Here is a 2743-nt window from a genome sequence, read left to right as displayed (position 1 = left end):
TGTGAACCATAACCCGGGCGGTTCGTCTGTGCCACTGTTTTTTTCAATTTCGCATTTTCGCCTGTTGCCAGTCGGTGTTTGATGCTGTAGTCGATGGAAAGTGGGCAAGAGTGGAGTCAGCTTGTAGAAACACTTGTACGCCATTTGTAGCAACAATTTTGCAGAACTGCCATCAATGGCGACTAGAGAGAACCAAGTTTGAATTTTGTTCACGATTTTTTCCGACTTGTCGCTGCTCAGCTCGAAGATATGTCCATTTTGTAGTTGAAAAGCAAAACAACACTCTCCATCGGCTAACCTGCGATCGAAATCATTCTGATTATAAATTAATGCAAATTTATAATCTCTTTTTGATCTTACCACGCGAACTGTTTGCATGGAAATAATTGTAAATGAATGGTCATTTCTTGCAAAAAGAGACAGAGCGAATCATTTTCGACAAACAACAAATATTTTCCCGGTTGATGATTTGAACTCGTCGAATGGCACAATTGCACTTGGAAAGCTTCTTTTCCATTCAAAGCTTAAAAACATCAATTTTATTGACTTTTTTATTTTTTCAAGGAAGAAATTGGAGAAATGAAAAAAACCCTTTGAAATGGCATACGGTAAACTGTTGAAAAAATAAAATCAAGTTACGCGTGTTTTTTTTGTTCAAAATACAACTGCTGAAATGGATTAATTGGTGATTTTTCTTTTTTTTACCTTGCAAAATTTCTTTCATGAATCCATATTTTTCACTTTTCAGTATATTTTGATTGACAAGAAGTGAATTGTCCAAATTTGCATCTTTAAATGCTACATAGCACATGGTGTTTCTCCAGTACTGGAATTGGAAAAAAAAGATAAATTTTTTTTGATTTCATTTTATAATTTTACTCGCAGTTAATTGTATCACAATAATGATAAAATTAAAAATTCAACGAAAAACAAAACAGCCTACTTCTAAATTTCCATCATGAGTGCAGGTAAATTCCAGTTTATTCTTTATTAAATAAACAGTAAGAATGGATGGTGCGAATTTTTCATCGCTTTTTGTCAACTGGATGGCTACGCATTCTGCAAGTGGAATCAGGCAAATCATTTTACCGAGCTGAACATCATCTTCATTGTGGTATATTTCCAGTCTGTCATTGCCGTTGCAACTTTTCCCACAAAGCACTACATAAACTTTATTCCATCTCTGGGATATAATATGCAAAATTATATGAACAACAACAACACCAGGATGCAAGAGAATATTTTGAAAAATAGAAATTTTACTCACTTTCGAAAGGAAAATTTTTTCTTTTAAATATAAATAACCTTCGTGAAGAATACTTTCTCGCTCAGCGGCAAACATCCCAATGAATGAATGACATTAAAACTAAATGCAAACTGTTTATTCACAATGTGAAAGTTTGCCAGTATCACCAAGTGACTGACTGGTAAACAAAATTGTCCACCTTGGTTGTTGTTGTTGTTGTCGATGTTCTACAATCAAGAATGCATCTTTTGCTAACTGGGTAAACAATCAGCTTTGAAAACCATCCCCAACAGTAAAGCATTAGCGTTCAAATTATTTTCCACGACAATGCTAGCCGAAGAAAAAATGCCACTTTTTAACATTTAATTAACAGTTTACTTTTAACAATAGGCCTTTTTTAAATTTCATCCTCATGAGTTGTTCAATATTTTTTCTACTTTTTTTTTGTTCATCTAATTTACATAAACTGCAGTCGTGAACTTCGTCATTATCTACATTTCAATGTCACTTTTTATTCTGTACATAGTAGGAAGTCATTATCGACAGTTGGAAAAACACATCAATGACACACTCGATGCATAATATACATTTTAATCTTGAAATTAAAAAAAAACTGCTCAATAAAACTGACATTCAAAATTAGAATAAAAATAAATTTACGTTCACTAATAATTAATTCCATGTCTATCTAATCACGGAAAATTTATGAGAAAAAGATATTTACAGCATTTGATACCCAAATTCAATATGTTCAGTTTATAAAAAGTTGCATTTGTTGCATCATTTTCCTTTTTCGTAAACATTAAATTTTATACATAGAATGTGCTTTGACCGTGAGAAAAATTTCATATTTTGGATCATACTTGTGCAAGCATATAACACACACACACACACACACATTTATATGCACAACATATAACACATATATTTAAACTGTGCATGTCGTGAAATTTCAAAATTAACCATTACAAATAATGCCTGTTTTGCACTATGGTAATACATCATGATGATGTACTGTAATGAACTGTTAGAACGTTTCTACGCTGAAACAAGTTTTATAATTTATCAAAAATATGACTCTGAAGATTAAATTTATTTCTGAAATTTTGTGATTCTTAAAATTTATGTAAAAACAACAAATGTGATGCTCTTTTTTTGAAAATTTTGAAATTTACACCTAGCACGTGTGAAAAGTTTCCTCTTTGTTTTGCTAATTACTGCTGAAAATGATCGACTTTATCAATCAACTGCCTTAGATACTGCGTTGCTTTGATAATAATTTGCAGATTGCTGACTTTTTAAATCTAAATTTCATATCATAATTCAACAATTATCATTTTCCGTAAAATATTAGCCGTATTATTAATCAAAAGCTATTTGATGAAGCAAATGCTAATATTATGCAATGTGTTTCCCATAAATTTTATTCTCTTTCCGTGCCTAAGAGTCGAGTTCGAGTAAGCTGTAAATTCATGGGCACAAAATTTGACTGAATCT

General features: G+C 31.6%; 1 protein-coding gene across 1 annotated transcript; it reads right to left on the bottom strand.

Annotated features, from left to right (window-relative positions):
* Positions 1 to 13: 13 nt before the first annotated feature.
* Positions 14 to 811, bottom strand: Tsp_12808 (hypothetical protein; the record flags this gene model as incomplete). The annotated part of the gene is made up of 3 exons (XM_003368196.1): positions 706 to 811; positions 361 to 523; positions 14 to 298 (listed from the first exon to the last, which is right to left on the bottom strand). Coding segments are annotated over exons 1-3 (554 nt in total), but the record flags the coding sequence as incomplete, so codon positions are not given.
* Positions 812 to 2743: the final 1932 nt, after the last annotated feature.

The sequence above is a fragment of the Trichinella spiralis genome, assembly GCF_000181795.1.
Source record: "Trichinella spiralis strain ISS 195 chromosome Unknown Scfld2906, whole genome shotgun sequence".
NCBI classification, from domain to species: Eukaryota; Metazoa; Nematoda; class Enoplea; order Trichinellida; family Trichinellidae; genus Trichinella; species Trichinella spiralis.
Note: the sequence above shows the minus strand (reverse complement) of the source record. Positions and strands in the feature narration are given on the sequence as shown.